Source organism: Bufo gargarizans, chromosome 3 (genome assembly GCF_014858855.1).
Source record: "Bufo gargarizans isolate SCDJY-AF-19 chromosome 3, ASM1485885v1, whole genome shotgun sequence".
NCBI classification, from domain to species: Eukaryota; Metazoa; Chordata; class Amphibia; order Anura; family Bufonidae; genus Bufo; species Bufo gargarizans.
In genome coordinates this window covers 20,858,904-20,881,635 of record NC_058082.1, presented here as the reverse complement: position 1 = coordinate 20,881,635, position 22,732 = coordinate 20,858,904, and the positions used below count along the sequence as shown (strand labels likewise).

General features: G+C 45.2%; 1 protein-coding gene across 1 annotated transcript in view; it reads right to left on the bottom strand.

Annotated features, from left to right (window-relative positions):
• Positions 1-22,732, bottom strand: part of TRPC6 (transient receptor potential cation channel subfamily C member 6) — a 229,383-nt gene that overhangs the window by 74,901 nt on the left and 131,750 nt on the right. Inside the window, exons 3-5 of the mRNA XM_044286027.1 lie at positions 16,416-16,604; positions 10,350-10,514; positions 7,244-7,460 (exon numbers count right to left, since the gene is read on the bottom strand). Coding sequence (XP_044141962.1) covers positions 7,244-7,460; positions 10,350-10,514; positions 16,416-16,604 — 571 coding nt within the window. The remainder of the gene's footprint in view (positions 1-7,243; positions 7,461-10,349; positions 10,515-16,415; positions 16,605-22,732) is intronic.

Here is a 22,732-nt window from a genome sequence, read left to right as displayed (position 1 = left end):
ATTACATGCTGCAGTGCCTGCGCAACGACAGCAGAGTTGCCCACATTTTAACGTGTGCGGACTACTGGGTTGCCACCCTGCTGGATCCACGCTACAAAGACAATGTGCCCACCTTACTTCCTGCACTGGAGCGTGATAGGAAGATGCGCGAGTACAAGCGCACGTTGGTAGACGCGCTACTGAGAGCATTCCCAAATGTCACAGGGGAACAAGTGGAAGTCCAAGGCCAAGGCAGAGGAGGAGCAAGAGGTCGCCAAGGCAGCTGTGTCACGGCCAGCTCCTCTGAGGGCAGGGTTAGCATGGCAGAGATGTGGAAACGTTTTGTCAACACGCCACAGCTAACTGCACCACCACCTGATACGCAACGTGTTAGCAGAAGGCAGCATTTCACTAACATGGTGGAACAGTACGTGTGCACACCCCTCCACGTACTGACTGATGGTTCGGCCCCATTCAACTTCTGGGTCTCTAAATTGTCCACGTGGCCAGAGCTAGCCTTTTATGCCTTGGAGGTGCTGGCCTGCCCGACGGCCAGCGTTTTGTCTGAACGTGTATTCAGCACGGCAGGAGGCGTCATTACAGACAAATGCAGCCACCTGTCTACAGCCAATGTGGACAAGCTGACGTTCATAAAAATGAACCAGGCATGGATCCCACAGGATCTGTCAGTCCCTTGTCCAGATTAGACATTAACTACCTCCCCTTAACCATATATTATTGTACTCCAGGGCACTTCCTCATTCAATCCTATTTTTATTTTCATTTTACCATTATATTGCGAGGCAACCCAAAGTTGAATGAACCTCTCCTCTGTCTGGGTGCCGGGGCCTAAATATATGCCAATGGACTGCTCCAATGTTGGGTGACGTGAAGCCTGATTCTCTGCTATGATATGAAGACTGATTCTCTGCTGACATGAAGCCAGATTCTCTGTTAAGGGACCTCTCTCCTCTGCCTGGGTGCTGGGCCTAAATATATGCCAATGGACTGTTGCAGTGGTGGCTGACGTGAAGCCTGATTCTCTGCTATGACATGCAGACTGATTCTCTGCTGACATGAAGCCAGATTCTCTGTTAAGGGACCTCTCTCCTCTGCCTGGGTGCCTGAGACTAAATATCTGACAATGGACTGTTCCAATGTTGGCGTGACGTGAAGCCTGATTCTCTGCTATGACATGCAGACTGATTCTCTGCTGACATGAAGCCAGATTCTCTGTTACGGGACCTCTCTCCTCTGCCTGGGTGCCGGGGCCTAAATATATGCCAATGGACTGTTCCAATGTTGGGTGACGTGAAGCCTGATTCTCTGCTATGACATGCAGACTGATTCTCTGCTGACATGAAGCCAGATTCTCTGTTACGGGACCTCTCTCCTCTGCCTGGGTGCCTGGGCCTAAATATATGCCAATGGACTGTTGCAGTGGTGGGTGACGTGAAGCCTGATTCTCTGCTATGACATGCAGACTGATTCTCTGCTGACATGAAGCCAGATTCTCTGTTACGGGACCTCTCTCCTCTGCCTGGGTGCCTGGGCCTAAATATATGACAATGGACTGTTACAGTGGTGGCTGACGTGAAGCCTGATTCTCTGCTATGACATGCAGACTGATTCTCTGCTGACATGAAGCCAGATTCCTCTGTTACGGGACCTCTCTTCCTCTGCCTGGGTGCTGGGCCTAAATATATGACAATGGACTGTTACAGTGGTGGCTGACGTGAAGCCTGATTCTCTGCTATGACATGCAGACTGATTCTCTGCTGACATGAAGCCAGATTCTCTGTTAAGGGACCTCTCTCCTCTGCCTGGGTGCCTGAGACTAAATATCTGACAATGGACTGTTACAGTGGTGGCTGACATGAAGCCTGAGTCTCTGCTATGACATGCAGACTGATTCTCTGCTGATATGAAGCCCGATTCTCTGTTAAGGGACCTCTCTCCTCTGTCTGGGTGCCTGGGACTAAATATCTGACAATGGACTGTTACAGTGGTGGGTGACGTGAAGCCTGATTCTCTGCTATGGGACCTCTCTCCAATTGATATTGGTTAATTTTTATTTATTTTATTTTTATTTTTATTCATTTCCCTATCCACATTTGTTTGCAGGGGATTTACCTACATGTTGCTGCCTTTTGCAGCCCTCTAGCTCTTTCCTGGGCTGTTTTACAGCCTTTTTAGTGCCGAAAAGTTTGGGTCCCCATTGACTTCAATGGGGTTCGGTTCGGGACGAAGTTCGGGTCGGGTTCGGATTCCCGAACCCGAACATTTCCGGGAAGTTCGGCCGAACTTCTCGAACCCGAACATCCAGGTGTTCGCTCAACTCTAGTCACTGTACTTCTTCCTGGATCAGACAGGGCACTTTTAATAGGGAATTTATTTTTACATTTTGCATTTCATCTGACCACATTTCCTCTAAATCATTGACCACAACTCTCTGGACACGGTCCTTCAACCAGTTTTCAATTCAATGACAAACTATACTTTTCAAGCCTATAGACTTTATTTTACCCACTAAACATCTATGAGAGACAGTATCAAAAGCCTTTGCAAAAAATCCAGAAACACTACATCCACAGCCGCCCCCCTGTCCAGGCTACTACTCACCTCCTCATAAAAACAAATCAGGTTAGTCCTGACAACTTCTGTCCTTGGAAAACCCATGTTGGTTATCACTTATAATATTATTTACAGTCACATACTCCTGTATATAGTCACTTAAGAGTCCTTCAAACATTTTCTCACAACATAAGTTAAACTAACTGGTCTATAATTACCCGTGGAGGACCTAGATTCCTTTTTTGAATATGGGCACCACATTTGCCTTGCGCCAATCACTTGGCACTGTACCAGTACTTAGAGAATCTTTAAAAATTATAAACAGGGGCACAGCAATGAGTGAACTATAAGCACTCTCGGTTGCAATCTATCTGGACCCGGAGTTCACAATTGCCTTATTTGACTTATCTTGGACCATATCTACAGTTAGCCAATTAAGTAAATTACTGGATGTACTAACAGCCCCAACACCACAGATATCAGCTTCCTTTCTCTGCTTTTGTATATACAGAGCTAAAAAAAACATTTAGTAACTCTGCGTTTTCCTTATCTTCAGTGACTAACACCCCTTTACTATTATTTTGGGGACCTACCTGCTCAGAACTTGTTTTTTATCATTTATATATCTAAAGAATTTTTGGGGATTTGTTTAGCTCTCTTTTGCCACCTGCTGTTCATTTAGTATTTTTGAAAATATCTCCTTTTTACAGATTTTGTTAAGACCCTTGTTAACTTCAAAGGCTACAGCTGACCCCTGAGATATGTATTTTTTAAATGCCCTTTTTTTTGTCTTTTATTGTCCTTTAACAGTAGTTGTAAGCTATGGGGGTGGGGGGGGGGGGGGGTAATTTTAGCCGTTGATACTTGTTACCTAAAGGAATACATTTTTTTGTGCTATTACTCAATGTGGATTTAAAGCTCTCCCATTTATCCTCAGTATTATTATGTGACAGTAGCTGCTCCTGAGTCTATGCCCTGAAATGCTGCCCTCAACCCAGGGAAGTTAGCCTTTTCAACATTCAGTGTTTTTGCTCTGCCTGACAGAGTTTGCTTCTTATAGTTTAGGGGAAATATAATTATATTGTGGTCACTATTACCTAGTGTTTCTCGAACAGTAACATCCAACAGAGTATTGCCCCTAGTAGGAGCTTCTATAAACTGTCCCAAAAAGTGGTCCTGCAGTAAGTTGAGGAATCTTCTCCCCTTTGCGGTTGAGGCAGAACCATGACCCCAGTCAATGTCTGGGAAGTTGAAATCTCCTATTATGAACACTGTACCAGCCTGTGCCGCCCGCTCTATTAGGTTATACAGTTGAACTTCTATCTCCTCTGAGAAGTTAGGGGGTCTATAGATTACACCAAGTATTTTTTTCAGTGTTTATATCCCTTTGAACTTCCACCCATATGGTTTCCACATCCTCACCTTCCTCACCCACAATTGCCTCTTTCACACTTGTCTTCAGATCACTCCTCCCATACAAGCACACGCCACCACCTTATCTATTGACCTTGTCTTTCCTAACCCTCAATATTAACAGCCCAGTCATGTGAAGAGTCCAACCATGTCTCAGCCACACCAACTACATATATGTGTTCTTCTAGTACTATAGCCTCCAGCTCCCCCATTTTGCTAGCTAGAATTCTGGCATTTGTGAAAATACATTTTAAATTACTATTACCTGTAAAGTGAATATCTGGGATTTTTGGGTTGCCTTGGTTGATGTTTGTATGTAACAGGTTCTTGTTACCAGCAGCTCTGTTTTTCATCAGTGTACAGTTCTGCCCAGTCTTCTCCCTACTTTCCTCACTTACACCAGCCCCCACTAATTCCCCACTGTCCCCTCCTATATCACACTCTCTATCTACCCCCTTATTAGTATGACCCCCTCTCCCCCTAGAAGCCCCAGGATTGTTATTACATGGGGAATGCAGGTAGCTACTAAAAGAGACATGTTAGGAGAGGTGACAGGTCCTCCTTAAAAATAAACATTGCGAGTTACTATGTATCTTTGAAAAAGTTTCTATGGCAATTCTTCTATTAGCTACTAGCAGAACTATTGCCCATAGGATCTCATGCAATCTAACCCTAGGACATCAAAGCCACCTCTAACATGCACGGAGATGGTATTACAATCCATTGGCAGACACATATAGCATAGGGCCCCTGCACATTAACACTATAGGGGCCCCTTGATCTCCATACAGTTATCACAGAGCATCTCCTCTGAGCTCTAAAATTCATTAGCTCAATCTCTTATAGGCAACGTAAACATCCTCTTGGACACAAAAATTAGCAATAAATTTGCTGCTAAATCTGCATGATTTCCATGTGGATTTGTTGTAGGTTTTGCTGCGGATTTCATCTTGTGCATTGTAAAACTGCAGCATAAACGGACACACTGTAGATGTAAAATCCACATCACATGTCAAGTTACAATGCAATTTTTTTTATATTTTTGCAGTTTGTATATGATATTTACCAAAATCTCATCTACATTCTTGATACTGTAAAAAGCATTGTGATCTCGGGTGGACATGCCTATAGACAGGAGGAAGCTGTTTTAAAGGTGATGTGGCCCCCTTACCTAGTGTGATCCTGGGCACCTGCGCAGGTTGCACATATGGTACTGTATGGGCCAGTTCACATAGAGTTTTTGGCACAGATTTTTGCACATTTCCACCTAAAAATCAACAAAAAAATGTATCTTGTGAACACACCGGGGTGGGCAACCTGCGGCACTCCAGCTGTTGGGGCATGCTGGGAATTTTAGTTTCACAACAGCTGGAGTTCCGCAGGTTGCCCACCCTATGGAAGATCTTCAGAAATGTCTCCGTTACCAGCAAAGTCTCAATTGTCATCATCGTCTCCTGAACATAAATACAGTCCAGAGTCCAGGTTACTTGCTCTAGTTTGTTATTCTGAACCTCGGCAGACATGTCACCTCCTTGGTATTCATAAGGCAGACTGTAATAACCAGCTATGGGTCTAAGTGCACGACTCCATCGGCTTTCTCATTACGAGGAATGAGACACAGAAAAGATTGCCGTTATTTACCGTTCAATGCAATTTATATAGCACTAGTGTTACAAAGAACCAGATCAGAAGCACAGCTCCTAAATATCTGGGGGAGGGGGGCTACTGCTTGTTCCTAGGGTTTTTCTTCATTAATGTTATGCTATGGAACCTGATCTTCCATGTTACTAATGAGTGACTACAAACCAGGATATTGCACCGAGTAATTCTGCAGTTGTTGTGGACCTGGCGTTGAGAATACAGTTTTGCAGCAGATACAGATGCGTCCTTCTTCACCTTTCCTCTTGGGTCGACATGTGTGGAGCGAGATGACCAGCTATAAAAGTGTTTTCCGAGATTTTAATACTGATGGCCTATTCTCAGGATAGGTCATCAGTATCTGATCGGTGGGGATCCGACACCCAGGATCCCCACCGATCAGCTGTTTGAGAAGGCATCGGTGCTCCTGTGAGCGCTGCGGCCTTCTCTCAGCTCACCAGGCACAGCGCCGTACATTGTATAGCGGCTTTGCTTGGCATCGCAGCTCAGTCCCATTCACTTCAATGGGGCAGAGCTATTCCTAGGCCACGTGACCAATGAACGTGTCGTCACAGGCTTAGAAAAAGCTGTGAAAAGGTAGCGGAGCTAACAGGAGCGCTTCGGCGGGGTTCCCGTGTGACAATCAGATACTGATAATAACCTATCGTGAGGATTAAAATCTATGAAAACCCCTTTAAAAAAAAGAATGATTATGTGATACTCTGTCATGAGTTGTTTATGTTGAATGTATCTGCATATGGCCACCCGGTGGTTGTGATGTGAACTGCAGCTCCTACAACAGCATTTTGCAATAATGTAATGAATATCATGAGAAATTGGAGTCCAGGTTGTCCAGGATTTTCATATTAATTGGCCTATCCCTAGAATAGGCCATCAATATCAGTTCGACAGGGGTGTGACAACCCTCACTTCAGCCAATCAGCTGTTATGGAGCAGATCTGGCACCAGCAGCAGGCGCCAGGACTACAAGCTCTGTCCACTCTGTACTGTACAGAGCTGGTTATTGCATCACTGCGGCCAGTCACTTTAATGGGAACAGAGCAGCAGTAACCAGATCCGACCCCTATGCAATGGACAGAGGGGTGTAGTTCCGGCACTAATTTCTGTGCTACTCAGAGACAGATGATCATCTAGTACTATTGAGGGTGCAAATGTGAGTTTGATGGAGCCCTAGAGAAAGAGGGTCCTTTGGTCACCACTTTAAAGGGTTGAGAAAAAAACCTGTAGCCTCCAGGTGCTAAAAGGTTAACGAAAAAAATGGTGTTGGGTGTCCTGTTGCAGGTAGTTAGGAGTCTGATGGTGCCAAGCAGTAAATAGCGGTGGACTTATTTCTAGCTCTGCTATGGACTCCGCTTTTCCCTTTAGGCCACTGGTTTAGATGCATAGGTCTGCATTGGGGCTGCATACACAAAAGACCAGAAGATTCTTAATTAAAGCGTGGTCGCACAGTACTGTGTCTCATAGAGTATTAAAAAGCACACTGAAAACACTCTGACATTCAGGAGGAAATATCTAAGCGTTGGTCACTTGGCCTTTCCCTGCTCTTATAATGCACGGTCAGAGATTCTAAAAATAATTGACGCATTGAGCACTTGGGAACGGAAAAAAAAATCTTTACCTATTACCCAGGAGATAATGAGTAATTCCATCCAGGAGAAGCAAGATGTTTTCATCCTAAATAGCTGCTTTGCATTATCTGTGATGCTTTCGTTAGGAAGGATCTTGGTGCCTTCGAATCTGTCGGCTGCATTCATCACTAGCAGACCAAGGAAAATAGTAAACGAGGCCGCGTGAGCTACAAACTTCATGAAAGGTCCACGCATTATCTTACCAAGCTGCAAAAGACAAGATATCGTATCACATAAACCAGAGAACCCAATACACAATTATCACTCATACATTATGTATTCTCCATGACAGAATAACATTACTAAGGCAAGACATATTTTGCTGTGATTTAAGCATAACTATACCTCTTTTAAGACAGTTTTGGCTACCCTGTGTCCCCTTTTGTGCTACTGCTAATCTGTGCTGCTAGAAGCGGGCTCTGGATAGAGTCAGTCTCCTTCCCCCTCTGGCAGCTGACAATATAGTCCCGTCTTATGTCCAAGTCTATTTCCCCTTTCTAGCAACAGACAATATAGTCCCTTCTTATGTGCAAGTCTTCTTCTGCCTCTGGCAGCAGACAATATAGTCACTTCTTACATCTAAGTCCCCTTGCCCCTCTGGCAACTGACAATATAGTCCCTTCTTATGTCCGTCTCTTTCACTCTCTGGAAGCTGACAATATAGTCCCTTCTTATGTCCGTCTCTTTCACACTCTGGAAGCTGACACCCCACAGAGGGAGTCTTAGCAGCTGTCTTGCCATGCTACTACAGAGATTCTGCTCCTCTGACAAGCAGGGCAGAAAGCTATTTCTATTGGCTGTATTCCCTGCAGTGAACAGAGGATCACGATGCAGAGACCATTCTATGGGGAAGGGGTTAGTGACTGAGTGTGTGTGACGAGCAAGCATTAAGCTCAGTAGAAGGACATGCACAGTGCTATCCGCTTTGAACACCAGGTGACGCCATACTAGGTAAGCCAATGCCATAGCAAGTAAATGGCAAACTTTGCATGATATACACAATGAATAACATATTGGATGGGTTCTGATCCCCTTTAAAGGGTCTTCATAGCTATGGCTAGAAAATGGGCCTCCAAATGTTGAGGATCCCACTGATTGCTAGAATTAAGGGGTTGCAGCAACCTGTGGAGCATTGTGGCTCTCCTAAATTTTTCCCAGCACAGAAGTCATTCTTATTCATGTGTTGTGTAGGCATTGCAACTCAGCCCAGCTGCAGACAGCATGATCATGTCCTAACCATACTTCATCACATCCTTTTTACAAAAAAAAAAACACCCAACACCATTGTCACCATTTTTTTTGTAAAAAGAAAAGATATATGGGCAAGGGCGCACCTTCAATGAGGCCAGGTGAGGCGGCCGCCTCAGGCGGCTAGACCTAGAGACAAGAGGGGGCAGAAGTGGCAGGGCCATGAGAAATTAGTGCTTCCATTGTGGAAGTGCTCATCTCTCAATATTCATGTGTATTACTTATCCTGCTGTGACATGCATGGAAGCGACTGTATGGAAAGTAGCCTTACTATTAGATGTTTGATGACTGACAGGGTTAGATGGGTGCTGGATAACTATGGAGATCCCGTTAAAGGGAGTCTGTTACCTAATCTGAGCCTTTTAGATTGTTCAGATCAGGTTATAGACTTCTTTGCTCTCATTACAATGGTACCTTCATTTGTTCTGTCCCTCGCCGAGATCTTCCAAAAAATACTTTTTAACCTTATTAACCGTATGCTAATGAGGTTCGGCAAGTGCCCAAAGGTGGCGTTACTGCAGCAAGAGCCCAGAGGTGGCGTTACTGCAGCAAGTGCCCAGAGGTGGCGTTACTGCAGCAAGTGCCCAGAGGTGGCGTTACTGCAGCAAGAGCCCAGAGGTGGCGTTACTGCAGCAAGTGCCCAGAGGTGGCGTTACTGCAGCAAGTGCCCAGAGGTGGCGTTACTGCAGCAAGAGCCCAGAGGTGGCGTTACTGCAGCAAGAGCCCAGGCCCCTCGGTGATGTGCCCAGAAAACCACACCTTTCAGCCCTCTGGCCTGCCCATCTTTCCTATTATTACCTCCTCCTCTCCATCCAAGATCTTGCGCCTGCGCCGCTCAACACTTGTCCCGTACCTGCGCACTGCTGTGCCCATTGTGGGCAGAGGAACAGATCTGGGAGAGGAGGAGGAGGTAATAATAGCAAACAAGCAGGCCAGAGGGCTGAAAGGTGTGGTTTTCTGGGCACATCGCCGAGGGGCCCGGGCACTTGCTGCAGTAACGCCGCCCCTGGGCACTTTCGAACCTCATTAGCATAATGTTCAAAGTCTTTTTTTTATATCTCGGCAAGAGACAGAACAAAAAAAGGTACTATTGAAATGAGGGCAAAGGAGTCTATAACCTGATCTGTGCGGTCTAAAAGGCTCAGACTAGGTGACAGACTCCCTTTAAATTGAAGTTCTCATATCAAATAAATCACACTGGTAAAAACCCATGATCTTGGACCATTCTTAATTTCCAGAACCTCAAGTCTTTATAGTTGTTATGATAAAAGCTGCTTCCAGGATCCCGGGGAGAAACTGGATGACAACCTGGTTTCCCTAGATTTGACTGCACATGCATCCTTACAGAACCTTTAACACTTGTATCTGTAGGCAATGAGTGGGATCGGCACCCTGCACCGGGCTTCCTACGGCACGCCACAGGCGCCTGGCCTACCTCGCTGGATGACAGCATGCTTTTTTCCAGACTTCCTCTCAAAACCCAAGGCAACTAAACAAGTGATGAGCATTTATTAGCGCAGATAGTGCCTATTGTAACATATGCTGCAAATCAGTCGGCACTGCAGGTCTAGCGTGGCGGTGCACGTGTTCTACGATTGGCGTCCCATGATAATCAATGCAATAAAGGACCGGCACTCGCTGTTCGTAGTCTTGCAAATATTCTTCTTTATTGCCACCTAACAAAATCTGTGGCGCGTTTCGGCACTAAACTGTGCCTTTGTCAAACAGTTTGACAAAGGCAAAGTTCAGCGCCGAAATGCGTCACAGATATTGTAATGCGGCGATAAAGAAGAATATTTGCAAGACTACGAACAGCGAGTGCCGGTTGTAACGTGAGAAAATGATTACCTTGCTGCAAGGTGCGACCCAGTAAACCATGGCAAGAAATGGTAACCCGACTGCTACAGCCAAAACAACCAGAAATTTCACTGCTGTGGTCTGCTGACGCAAACCGGATAGATTTTCATACCAGATGGAAAGAAGTTGCTGCTGACAATTGGGATGAGCCACAAACTAAAAGAAAAAATATAAATACAACATATTAATTTATAAAGATATTAAAGTTTTTTTTTCGAGATAGATATTGATGGACTATCTCCGGGAGAGGTTGGGGCCTGAAACCCGGAACCCACACCCATCGGTTGTTTCGAGCAGCTGCTGGTACCGGAAACTATGCAGCGGATTGAAGGCTTTGTCCACTTTCTAACTTCAGACGCTGGCGTACTATAGCTCGGCTCCCATTTATTTGAATGGTAGATGCAGACCTCCCAAGTGTCCCTCTTTTGGAGCGACAGTCCCTCTATTTGACCCAAGTCCCCCTCTTTGCTCCTTAAATGCCCCTCCTGAGGTATAGATTTGCATTAATACATTCACAATATTGAGCCAGAAAGTGTTCCTCCGGCTCCTCTCTGTAAATTAGAGCCTGTTTTATATGTTATTTCATTATTTAATGCAGTTCGGATTTTAGAAATTTCTGTATTTAGATTATTTTTGCGCTGTTTTAGAAGAGAAAACTATTGAAGTGTATAGATATGGGGAAAAAATTGATCTTTCACACAATGAACCATAAGTGTGCCTTAAGTTGGGAGGTATGGGTTAGGCCTCATGCACACGACCGTTGTTTGCTTCCACGTCCGTTCCGCCGATTTTAGAGTTTCAGGTGCGGACCCATTCATTTCTATGGAGCCGTTGAAAATGCGGATAGTGCACCGTTTGCCATCCGCGTCCGTGATCCGTGGTTCCAGGCCGTCAAAAAATATAACCTGTCCTATTATTTACGCGGAAAACGGTTCGCAGACCCATTCAAGTCAATGGGACAGCGAAAAAACACAGAGGCACACAAGATTGTCGTCCGCGTCCGTTTTATTCCTATAATTTGCAGGCAAACCTGTCTTAGACTTTTTTTTACCTTCCTTTATGTCTGGTGATCCTCCAAAAATAAAGGAAGACACACGGAAACAAAAATGGAAACGGATCACGGAATAACGGAACCCCATTTTGCAGAACGGAACACAACAACGGTCGTGTGCATGAGGCCTAAGGGTGAGTTCAAACTTCAGTTATTTGGTCAGTTATTTCCATCAGTTTTTGTCAGCCAACTCAGAGAGAAGGTGTAATGGAAAGACCTGCACCTATTCCTTGTTTTTGACCCAGAGCTAGTTTTGGCTCACCAACCATAACTGATGGAAATAACTGACCATATAACTGAAGTGAGAACATGTCCTCAATGAGTTGCAGTATCCCGACACGGCCACCACACCAGAGCCTTCTTCTGGTTTCATCCACTGCATAGTTTCTGACACCTACAGCTTCCCAATACGGCTGATCGATGGAGGCAGGTGTTCTCATCATCGGATTTGGACCCCAGTAGTTAAAGCCCCAAATCTGGATAAAGGAGAAGTGTTGTTTTGGGGAAACCCCTTTTCTCAGAGGATGGTCTAAGGATTTAGAAGCAGAACCTACACCTAAGGGCTCATGCACACGGCCGTTGAGCGGCCATTCCGTGCATTGGGGAACGCAACATCCGTGCATATTTCGCAGATGGATCCAGACCCCTTCAACTTAAATGGGTCCGTGATCCATCCGCACCGCAAAAAAACATGTTCTATTTTTTGTGGTGCGGATGCACGGAGAGAAACACCACGGAAGAGGCCTAAATCCTAACAAAATTCTAAACATGTGAACAGGGCCAGACCCAAGGGAGAGAACATCTCCTCCTTATAGAAATCGCTGGGTTCTCTGAGAGGCAATCTGAGGAGATCCAACTTGCTGACCTCCCCTTCTGACATACAGTATCTAAATAAGGGTTGATTCAGACAAGAAATGTTCAGGAGTGTAGGACATAGAGTATGGCACCAGGACTGAACACTCACTCATTATAACTGATTTTTGCTCAAAACTTGCCTACGTAATTGAATGGGTACGCAGTAAAAATGGACGCCATCCATGCTCTGTATTTTTAATAACCAGTCCGTGTTTACCAGACGGAATACATTTCAGATTGCTTGTCTGACCGAGTCCCAGCATGACAAAGGACAATTAACCCCTTGAATACCAGAAGTTTTTTCTTTTTTTAGTTTCCATCTTTCTTCCCTGTCTTCACGGAGCCATAACTTTTTTATTTTTCTGTTCACATAGTCGTATGAGAGCTTGTTTATTGCAGGACACGTTGTACTTTCTAACGTCACCATTTAATACGGCATACAATATAGTGGGAAGCAGGAAAAAAAAAATAATGGGGTGGAATTGGCATAAAACAAAATTTAGTGTTTAGAGTTCTGGAATGTATTGGATAATGCAGTCAGTGGAAGGGTTACATAGCTTCATAAATCAATATAATGCGCCCCCGTCAGTGCTGGGAGTTGAGGACGGGAGTTGCTGCAGACTAACCCTGCGAGTCCGGAGTGTGGAATTCGTTTGTCTGAAAGGGGCCTTTGGCTGATAGAGACTTTACTGCAGTGAAGGGACATTGGTAAGACACCCTCCACTTTGGACATGGTCTGTCCCACCGTATCTTAATCCCCATCCTGGTCTATATCCATACAGTGGATATAAAAAGTCTACACTCCCTTGATAAAATAAACCATTTCAGAACTTTTCCCCCCTTTAATATAACCTATAAACTGTACAACTCAATTTAAAAACAAACTGAAATCTTTTAGGTGGAGGGAAGAAAACAAAAAAAACAAAAATAATGTGGTTGCATAAGTGTGCACACCCTCTTATAACTGATGTAGCTGTGTTCAGAATTAAGCACATTCAAAATCCTGTTAAATAGGAGTCAGCATACACCTGCCATCATTTACAGTGCCTCTGATTAACCCCAAATAAAGTTCAGCTGCTCTAGTTGGTCTTTCCAGAAATTTTCTTAGTCGCACCCACAGCAAAAGCCATGGTCCACAGAGAGCTTCCAAAGCATCAGAGGGATCTCATTGCTAAAAGGTATCAGTCAGGAGAAGGTTACAAAAGAATTTCCAAGGCATTAGATATACCATGGAACACAGTGAAGACAGTCATCATCAAGTGGAGAAAATATGGCACAACAGTGACATTACCAAGAACTGGACGTCCCTCCAAAATTGATGAAAAGACGAGAAGAAAACTGTTCTGGGAGGCTACCAAGAGGCCTACAGCAACACTAAAGGAGCTGCAGGAATATCTGGCAAGTACTGGCTGTGTGGTACATGTGACAACAATCTCCCGTATTCTTCCTATGTCTGGGCTATGGGGTAGAGTGGCAAGACAAAAGCCTTTTCTTACGAAGAAAAACATCCAAGCCAGGCTACATTTTGCAAAAACACTTTTGAAGTCTGTTATGGTCTGATGAAACCAAGGTTGAACTTTTTGGCCATAATTCCAAAAGATATGTTTGGCGCATAAACAACACTGCACATCACCAAAAGAACACCATACCCACAGTGAAGCATGATGGTGGCAGCATCATGCCAAGGGGCTGTTTTTCTTCAGCTGGAACTGGGGCCTTAGTTAAGCTAGAGGGAATTATGAACAGTTCCAAATACCAGTCAATATTGGCACAAAACCTTCAGGCTTCTGCTAGAAAGCTGAACATGAAGCGGAACTTCATCTTTCAGCACGACAACGACCCAAAGCATACATCCAAATCAACCAAGGAATGGCTTCACCAGAAGAAGATTAAAGTTTTGGAATGGCCCAGCCAGAGCCCAGACCTGAATCCGATTGAAAATCTGTGGGGTGATCTGAAGAGGGCTGTGCCCAGGAGATGCCCACACAATCTGACAGATTTGGAGTGTTTTTGCAAAGAAGAGAGGGCAAATCTTGCCAAGTCAAAATGTGCCATGCTTATAGACTCATACCCAAAAAGACTGAGTGCTGTAACAAAATCAAAAGGTGCTTCAACAAAGTATTAGTTTAAGGGTGTGCATACTTATGCAACCATATTATTTTATTTTTATATATTTTTTTCCCTCTACCTAAAAGATTTCAGTTTGTTTTTCAATTGAGTTGTACAGTTCAAAAGGTGCAACTCAAAGGTGGAAAATGCTCAGAAATGATTTATTTTTGTCTCATTTTTTTACAGCACAGAAACCTGACATTTTAACAGGGGTGTGTAGACTTTTTATATCCACTGTATATAACTATCTCGGAAGATTTGCACTGAGAATTACTTGGAATTGTGTTTTGATACTGTTGGATGTCCTACAACTCCCATTCTACACTTTAGTAAAGAGAGACATTTATCTTCTGCAACTGGCCTGGTCACTGACTCCAGCACTATTTGCTGGCCACAACACCTACATCCCCTGTGCTGCACCTGTACAACACTCATAACACGAAGGGCACCTCAACTATAATCAGGTAGAAGCCCCAACATCAAAGCTTGCCCTGAAGGAAGAAAATGTGTGTCCTCCTATGACTGGCCTGGCCCGAGGAAGAATCAGTCTAAGGCCTAATGCCCACGGCCGTGAGCGGTCCGTGGAACCGCGGCCTGGATTCCTGCTGAGAGCAGGAGCACACGGCGTCATTGGTGGCTATGATGCCGTGCGCTCCCTGCGTGTATTACTGTACTGTGGCGGCAGCAGGGAGCGCACGGCGTCATAGCCACCAATGACGCCGTGCGGTCCTGCTCTCAGCAGGAATCCAGGCCGCGGTTCCACGGACCGCTCACGGCCGTGAAAAACGGCCGTGGGCATTCGGCCTAAGGCTAGGTCTACACAACAACATTTTTCGCGCAACATTTTGTCGCACCAATGTCGCATGGCAATTTTGATAATGATAGTCTATGGTGTCGCAGTGCGACATACTGCGACAGTCGCAAAAATCCATTCAAGATGGATTTTTCTGCGACTGTCACGTTGCAGTCGCAGCATGTCGCATTGCGTGACATTGGTGCGACAAAATATCATGTGACAAATGTTGCTGTGTAGTTGTGCCCTATCTGTCGTGCGACATGTGGTCGTGTAGACCTAGCCTAAGGTCTCTTTCACACGGGCGTGACGGATTAGGTCCGGATGCGTTCAGGGTGCATTCAGTGATAATCTGGCAATTTTGCTTGCATGTGCAGTCCGTTTTGTATGCGATTGCATTGTGTTATTGCGTTTTTTCCGCACAGGTGCAATGCGTTTTGATGCGTTTGTCACACGCGTGATAAAAAACGGAAGGTTTACAAACAACATCTCTTAGCAACAATCCATGAAAAACGCATCGCATCCGCACTTGCTTGAGGATGCAATGCGTTTTTCACGAATCCCCATTCACTTCTTTGGGGCCAGGGCTGCGTGAAAAACGCAAAATATAGAACATGCTGCGATTTTCACACAACGCACAAGTGATGAGTGAAAAACAACGCTCATGTACACAGACCCATTGAAATGAATGGGTCCGGATTCAGTGCGGGTGCTATGCGTTCTCATCACGCATTGCACCCGTCTGGAAAACTCGCTCGTGTGAAAGGGGCCTAAGAATTGCCACTGTGAATGATTATTGCAGCCAGAACCACTTCCGCTCCCATCCTTTACTTCGCTTCTCCAGGGCTTGCAGCACATGTACCCCAAGATAGGGGTGTTTGTAATCAGTGGGTTATCCCACCGAAAGGTGATAAGTATGTGACTGCTGGGACCGCAAATTGTAAATATGTAATTTATAGTAACTTTTTAAAGTGGCATTTCCATCTAGGAAACTGACCTATCTCCAGAAACGGGACCCCCGAAGTGAACAGAGAGCAGCCGCCTATGTACATCTACCACTATGGGAGTACGGAGGCTGATAAATCTCCGCAGTAGTGTTCAATCAAACCACCAAGGTGACGTGGCAAATTCCCAAGGCTTATCTAAGCAAGAGTTAAAAAACAGACCTTTGCCTGCCAACAAAACTGCCATGACTCAAAACAGTTTTCCTACAAATATACTATAATAATTGAAGGAAAGTTAAGCCTACCTTTTTGACTTCATACTTAATAGCGAGCTTTAATCGGCAGAGGCTCGGCCGGCTGTTGGCTTCTTCAGAGCTGTGGTTCATGTCTACATCACCATTTAATATCGCTTCCACCTCCTCTGTGTTTCTGCACAAATCAAGAAGTCCAACAACAAAGTCCTTGCATTGCATAGACAATTTTTTGTAGTCATTCTAAAAAACACGTAAAACATATTGGAACATATAGTCAAAACATGCATAGTAATAAGGGCAGCTTATCAAAGGTTCCTGCTCATCCAGTGTGCCCCATCTTTTAAAATGATTAAAGGGGTTGTAGGACAGGTCATCGATGTCTGATCAGAGGGGGTCCAGCTCCCGGCACCTATACTGATTAGCTGTTGGAAGGGACCACGGCACCTGGTTGAGCGCTGCAGCCTATTTCTCATCCTGGGACGTCACGTTCACATGGCCTTTGAGCAGCTCAGTCCCTTTTAAAGGGGTTCTCCGGGCACCCACACCAATCAGCTGTTGAGGAGGCCTCCACACTCCCAAGAGCAAGGGGGCCTCCTCGCAGCTTACCAAGCACAGCGCCGTACATTGTATAGTGGCTGTCTTTGGTATTGCAGCTCAGCCCCATTCACTTGAATGGGACCGACCAATGTAATGAAGGGACACCGGGCTCACAGTGCACCATGGTCCCTTTGTACAGCTGATTAGCAAGGGTCAAGGAGTCGGAGGATAGTTCATCAATATGTAAGTCCCAGAGAACCCCTGGGACTGAGCTGCAATACCAAGCACAGACACTATACAATGCACAGCGCTGTGCTTGACCTACTATAAGGGCAGCCTCTTCAAAGGTGCAGAGAGTCGGACCCCCTCCCCCCATCAGATATTAATGATCTTGAGGACAGGTCATGGATATTAAATTCCAAGAAAGCCCTTTTAAAAACTTTTTCCTAATGAAGCCTAGTGAATATTTTCTATACATTTAGTTTTACTTGCTTCGCTTTTGTCTTATGACAATAACATAGAGGGAAGAGCATTGCCGAGACTCAAAATTAAAAAAATAAATGACACTCAATGCCAGGAACCTCATGAAAAAGCCCATACTGTATGCTTATGCAAAATATTTCATTAAATATGCAATCAAGCAGTTATTAGGACCTAATGCTGAGTATCTGTCATAACTAAGGAGCAACGAACTTGCATTTTTCAAGTTCAGGTTCGGGTATTTGTGCAATTCCGTTATGGATTCAGTTATCACGGAAAATAAAGAAATGCTACTGTATGACGGAATGCACCATGGACCGGATCCGTTATGCTGCCCATAGACTTCTATGATGACGGAATGCAATACGGAATGCCTCTGTTAGGCTTCGTTCACATCACCGTTCAGTTCTTCTGTTCTCCTGCTACATTTAGGAGTAGGAGAACGGAAAGTACGGATTCGGCACATAACTAAGGACCCCATAGACTATAATAGGGTCTGTTAGGTTTCCGCTCAGAAGATGATTTTGGAGCGGAGACAAAAGTAGTGCATGCAAGACTGTTGTCTCCGCTTCAAAAATCTTCCTCTGAGCGGAAACCTAACGGACCCCATTATAGTCTATGGGGGCCTTAGGTTCCGTTCGGCTCAGTTATGTGCCGAATCCGTCCTTTCCGTTCTCCTGCTCCTAAAGGGAGCAGGAGAACGGAAGGGCTGAACGGTGATGTGAACGAAGCCTTAATGGAATTGCACAAATACCCAAACTCAAACTTGAAAAATGCAAGTTCGCTCATCCCTAGTCGTAACCTATAAGAACAAGCCAAACTCCAATATGTAGTCATAGGATATTACAAATCTCGTCAATAGATGCTCCAGAAGTAATTACTAAGGCAGGCTGTCCCGGCAGTTCACCATATCTGGCATAGTCGGATAATGACCAGGAGCCGCCGGATCCCCATTGACTACAATGGGATCCAGTCGCATTCCAGCATAAATGCTGGCTATCGGCCAGAAAAAAAGTCCTACATGCATAACTTTTTGTCCGGCCAAAAGCCGGCAATATGCTGTAAAATGGTCAGATCCCCGTCGGATTGTGTCTATGGAGATCTGGAGGTTCCTGCCATTATCTGGCTATGCCAGATAAAGTGAAATCCGGGAGGCTGTTCTTCTGCCGGAACAGCCTGCCAGATTTCAGACCACGAATGTGAATGCAGTCTGAGGGCTCATGCACACCGGCCGTGTGCGCTCTGTATCACAGATGTGGACCCATTCACTTGAATGCGTCCGCAATCTGCAAGATACAGAGCAGAGCAGAGGCGCAGGGCAGAAGCCCACGGATGCACTGTAGAGCGCTTCTGTGGGATTTCGGTCTGTGCCTCCGCATCACAAAAAAAAAATGTTCTGTAACACAGCATCCCACTTATATCTGCAGAACTATGCAAGTTCTAATAGGGTGTGCTATACAGTTCCATATTGCGCACTGTATTATTAGCCCTAAGGCAATTGTCACACCTGCCTCAGAACCTCTTTAGGAAGATGGGTGTACATCAGTCACTAGCTGTTTGCAGTCATGGGAATGAAGCTGCCCTTTGGCTGGCTATACACATCAGATAGCTGCTGTGTTCAGCCGACGACTATTCCTTCTAACCCCCTTGTATAAGAAGAGGGCGATAAGCCGCTGCCAGACATGCCATCTACCATGAGAAAGAAAGGATCGGGCATGTTGAAATCCAACTGTCTGATCTTTCTTTCCCTAGATTCTGCAGTTGAAGAAGAGTGGGGACACCCTCATATACAGTAGGGTTCAACCGACACGTATTTAATGTGTACAAGACCATGCAGTAGCTGGAGAATTATGACTCATGATACATGCCACAGCTGCTGAAGAACTTCTTTAAAGGCCACCTAATTATTTTTCATTACTCCAATGCATCTAAGATTTAAAAAAATAAAGCATCCAGTTTGTGTACACAGCTCCCGTGCAGATCTATGACCCTTTATGGTTATAGAGCATAGTCTGATCCTGCGGTCCGTTGTCCCATTTCATAAAGTTTCTTTTGAATACCCCCCACCCAGCGGAAACCATCGAGGGAACCATACTTACCTGTTCTCTCGATTCTGGCACTGGGTTTCCACATGAAAACTTCTAGCATGGACGGGGTCACGTGCACCTCTGTGCCAATGACCAAGTGGCAAATCACCACTGGGTCACATGCCGTTTGTGGACAAGTCACCACTGCGGCCAGTCATTGGCTGCACCAGCTCACATGACCTCTGTTAGTGCCTGAAGTGGAGAGTAAAGAACAATGAAGACAGTGGTGGACCCACAGAGCCAGAACCAGTAAGTATGCCTCCCTTGATGGGAAGCTGTCAACGGTGGGCCACATGCTGTTTGGGGACACCTCACCGCTGCGAGCAGTCATTGCACTGGCTGCAGCAGCACATGTGATCTCTGTTTGTGCCGGAACTTTACATGTTGGGACCAAAGTGGTAATGGCAGTGGTGGACCCACAGAGCCAGAACCTAGCGTCGGAGTGCAGGTAAGTATGCTTTTCACAACAGGTCCCACTGGGTTTGAGGGAAGCTGTCACTGCTGGGTAGGGTTGCCACCCGGCCGGTAACTCACTGGCAAAGCCCCTGTGGGTGTCAGTAATTTTTTTCTATTAATATTAATTTCAGGTATTTTCAGGAGTGTTCACCGCAGCACTAATGGGGGCACTAGTACTTCTGGGGGGGCACAAATGGGGGCATTACTATTACTGGGTTGCACTAATGGGGGCATTACTATTACTGGGGGAAAAAAATGGGGGTATTACTATTACTAGGGGCACTAATGGGGGTACTAGTAATTCTGGGGGTCACAAATGGGGGTATTACTATTACTGGGTTGCACTAATGGGGGCATCAATAATTATGGGGGCACTAATGTGGGGCATTATTCATTCTGGGGGCACTAATGGGGGCATTACTAATACAGGGGGCAATAATGGTGGCATTAATATTACTGGGGCAATAATGGGGTCAATAATTTTACTGGGGGCTCTAATGGGGGAACTATTAATTCGGGGGGGCACTAATGGAGGCATTAATAACTCTGGGGGGCACTAATTGGAGCATTAATATTACTAAGGAGCACTAATGGGGGCATTATTAATTATGGGGGACTCTAATTGAGGCATTACTATTACTAGGGGCACTATTAATTTTGGGGCGTGCCAATGGGGGCATTATTAATACTGGGGAGCACTAATGGTGGCATTGTTAGTTCTGGGGGGCACTAATGGAGGCATTACTGTTACTAATGGAACTAATAGGGGCATTAGTATTACTGGGAGCCACATTATGACATAGCGACTTAACACCCCATGTTAATCCACGCCCCCACATCACACACCCTTTGGGGTGCGGCTTAACTCAGCCAGTATTTTTTGTTGGGAAAGGTGGCAACCCTACTGCTGGGTCATATGCTGTTCAAGAGCATGTCACCTGCATATGTGCTGGAAGCTTACATGTAGGAAGCGAACTACAGCGAAGACAGCGGTAGACCCACGGAGCCAAGAACCGAGTATTGGGGAGGAGAGAAGAATGCTTCCCGCAGGGTGGAAGGTGTACTTAAAATACTATATGAATTTGGACAACCCCTTGAAGGGATCCATCATTGGAGGACCCCAGATTAACCCATTGTAAACTGATGACACGCGCATGTACTTTTACCATATTTCTTTATTACTATTGTGACTCCCTTTAATGCAAACTGAATGGGGTCTTCGGGGAGGAGCACCCTATAATATTAGGATGCAGCTGCAAAATCAGGTTGAAAAAAAACTAAAATTGCCATGTAACTGTATAATATCCATTTCTTTAAATAGATACATTCACAAAATAGAGATAGATCCGAAATTTCATTTTTTTTTCTTTCTGCAATTATTTTTACATCCAGGATGCTGTTGCCGCATTTATTAGACACATAAGTTATTATTGCCCTCACAACCCTTATAGCAATTACATTCTGATCCGACCATAATGGATTCAGTATCGAGCAGGAGCAGAATTGTAATGCAAACATTAAGCCGTGCATGCATATTAATTAACTACTTTATGTACATCAAATCCCTTCTTATCCGCCCCGAGGTCTCTTCAGTCTTGAATGACCTTCTCAGAATCCATCTTGGCGGTAATACCTTTGTAACACCCCAGAGTTGTGTTACTACACGCCTCTTCCCTTCTACTATCTCCTAAGAGTCTTTATATTGTCATCTGGTAAAATTTTTATTATGTCTTCCACAAATGTGCATATAAAACCATGTTAAATGTAATTGTTCATGTAATTTGCCTGGTTACCAGTAGGTGGCAGCAACTCATTGGCAAGTACAGCTTAGTGTTTAGTGAATCTGAGCTGGAATGGATTATTCCAGCTCAGCTACCCCTCTGTGGAGAATGGGCTGGTCTCAAATCCTGCAGCATGGGTGGAGAAGGAAGTTAGGGTCAGTGTAGCCCACCCCCTGCTAGGGGTAGTGTGTGTGTGAGGAGTTCCCCTGCATAGGGAAGACATCAAGGACCTAGTCTAGGCTGAGACTAGGCCATGTACCCTGCTTGAGCACCTTCAGCTCAGCTGGATGAAGAAAAGCAGAAACTACAGACAGCCTCTAGAGTTCCAGGAAGAAAGCATTCCCTGTGAATCCATCTGTGAGATAAGTCCAGAGTCCTAGGAGAAGCTCATTCCTCCTTAGCTAGTCTGTCCCCACAAAAACTGACAATTGCCTAAACCTGATAAGTGGAATACAATTGTACTTATTTCTGAGTCATCACTTATGCCATATGAATGCACTTTATTGATGGACTGTAACATCTGCCTTGATTTATTGATTTGAGTAAATGTTCAATTGTTTTACAACAACTGACTCTTCATTACTACTACTACACTCAACATTTGCACCTTACGGTGCTGGCATCACGAACACAGGGGCCCAGCCACCGAAGCACCTTAAACATCTACACCATCAAGGGCACCTCAACTTCCATCTGGCTGGTGTTTCCCGCAATAGAGAGTGCCCCGGAGGATTTAGTGCTGTCTTCCCATCCACTGCACTGCCGGCCCAGGGAGGCTCTGCTAACCGAGTAAAAACCACTACTACCCCAATCGGCCCACCGTGAGCCTCACATGTTTTCCCTGCGGGCCCGCTGCATGTTGTTATGGTGGGCCAAAAACAGCATTGTTATTAATTTTTGCAATGTCTGATAAACTACAGTGGCATAACAGGTCAATTACCAACCAAGTTTAAAGGGGTTGATCACCCCTGTGGTAATCACACTTTCTTTGTTCCCACCAAAGCTCTGGATGTCCCAGGTCTTCCTA